Raw genomic sequence first — 980 nt, 5'->3', positions numbered from 1 at the left:
ACTAATCAAGTTAAGACCATCCGCTCAGTAAAGCTTAATTTGAGATTAATGACTTGAATATTATTCTTGGGTTACGGATTACTTAAACAAGAACATTGGATACCCTCATTATGACTTTGCCATTTAGGTTAATACATCAACAAACAATACTTTATGTTTTACTTCTAGATTCATTCAGTGATCGATGATCATTGGTCTGGATTCAACAAGTATATTCAAATTCACCATACTAAAGCTTTAACTAATCATATAATATAAAGATTCAAAAGATCCATTGAATATTCTCATAATGTAAAGCTTCAAAACAGAAAGGGTAGTAGTGTTGGTAAATACTTTCTGTAAGTGATAGTAGGATACATTACTGGATAGATTCTGGCGTTTTAAAATGTGTTTCAGCCGAGTCGCTAACGTACTTGACATGGAGAACAGCCTTAGACATTGAAGTCGTATCCAAGAGATCGCATTAATTATTACGTAGAAGCAGGTCCGATGTTGAATTCTCACACCGGATGATCAATGGTCTTTCAAGTGATGGGCCTTTAGTGGGCAACGATATTTTCAAGTGAGATGGGTTATATATTTGGTACAGGTGAGTTTCCCGTCTAAACAAGTCAGAACAGAGAAAAGTTACAAATCAAAGGCAAATGGTGTGTTATTTATTGGCTGTGTGAGCTGAATCAACTCATTCAGTGTTGGAATATTCCAAAACGAAAAAATGGAAAAATACCAAATCGTAGTAATTTACCAACAAAGAATCAAAACATTATCTTTTTGAGAGAGCTCTAAGCAACAGCAGGTCCCTTGAGCTTCTTAGTTATGGCGGCGATGTACTTCCCTTGATGAAATGCTTGCTTCAGCTCCAATTCTGTTGGCTGTCTCGACCCGTCTCCAGCAAATGTTCCCGCCCCGTACGGGCTTCCACCTTTAACGTTCTCCATCTCAAACATACCGGCACCAAATGTGTACCCGATAGGGACAAA

At 37.7% G+C, this 980-nt stretch overlaps 1 protein-coding gene across 1 annotated transcript in view; it reads right to left on the bottom strand.

Moving 5' to 3' along the window:
- Positions 628–980, bottom strand: part of LOC104717510 (probable NAD(P)H dehydrogenase (quinone) FQR1-like 1) — a 5493-nt gene continuing 5140 nt past the window's right edge. The window contains exon 5 of the mRNA XM_010435086.2: positions 628–955. Coding sequence (XP_010433388.1) covers positions 783–955 — 173 coding nt within the window. The 3' untranslated portion in view covers positions 628–782. The remainder of the gene's footprint in view (positions 956–980) is intronic.

The sequence above is a fragment of the Camelina sativa genome, chromosome 10 (genome assembly GCF_000633955.1).
Source record: "Camelina sativa cultivar DH55 chromosome 10, Cs, whole genome shotgun sequence".
Lineage (NCBI taxonomy): Eukaryota > Viridiplantae > Streptophyta > Magnoliopsida > Brassicales > Brassicaceae > Camelina > Camelina sativa.
This window is presented reverse-complemented; position numbering and strand designations above follow the sequence as displayed.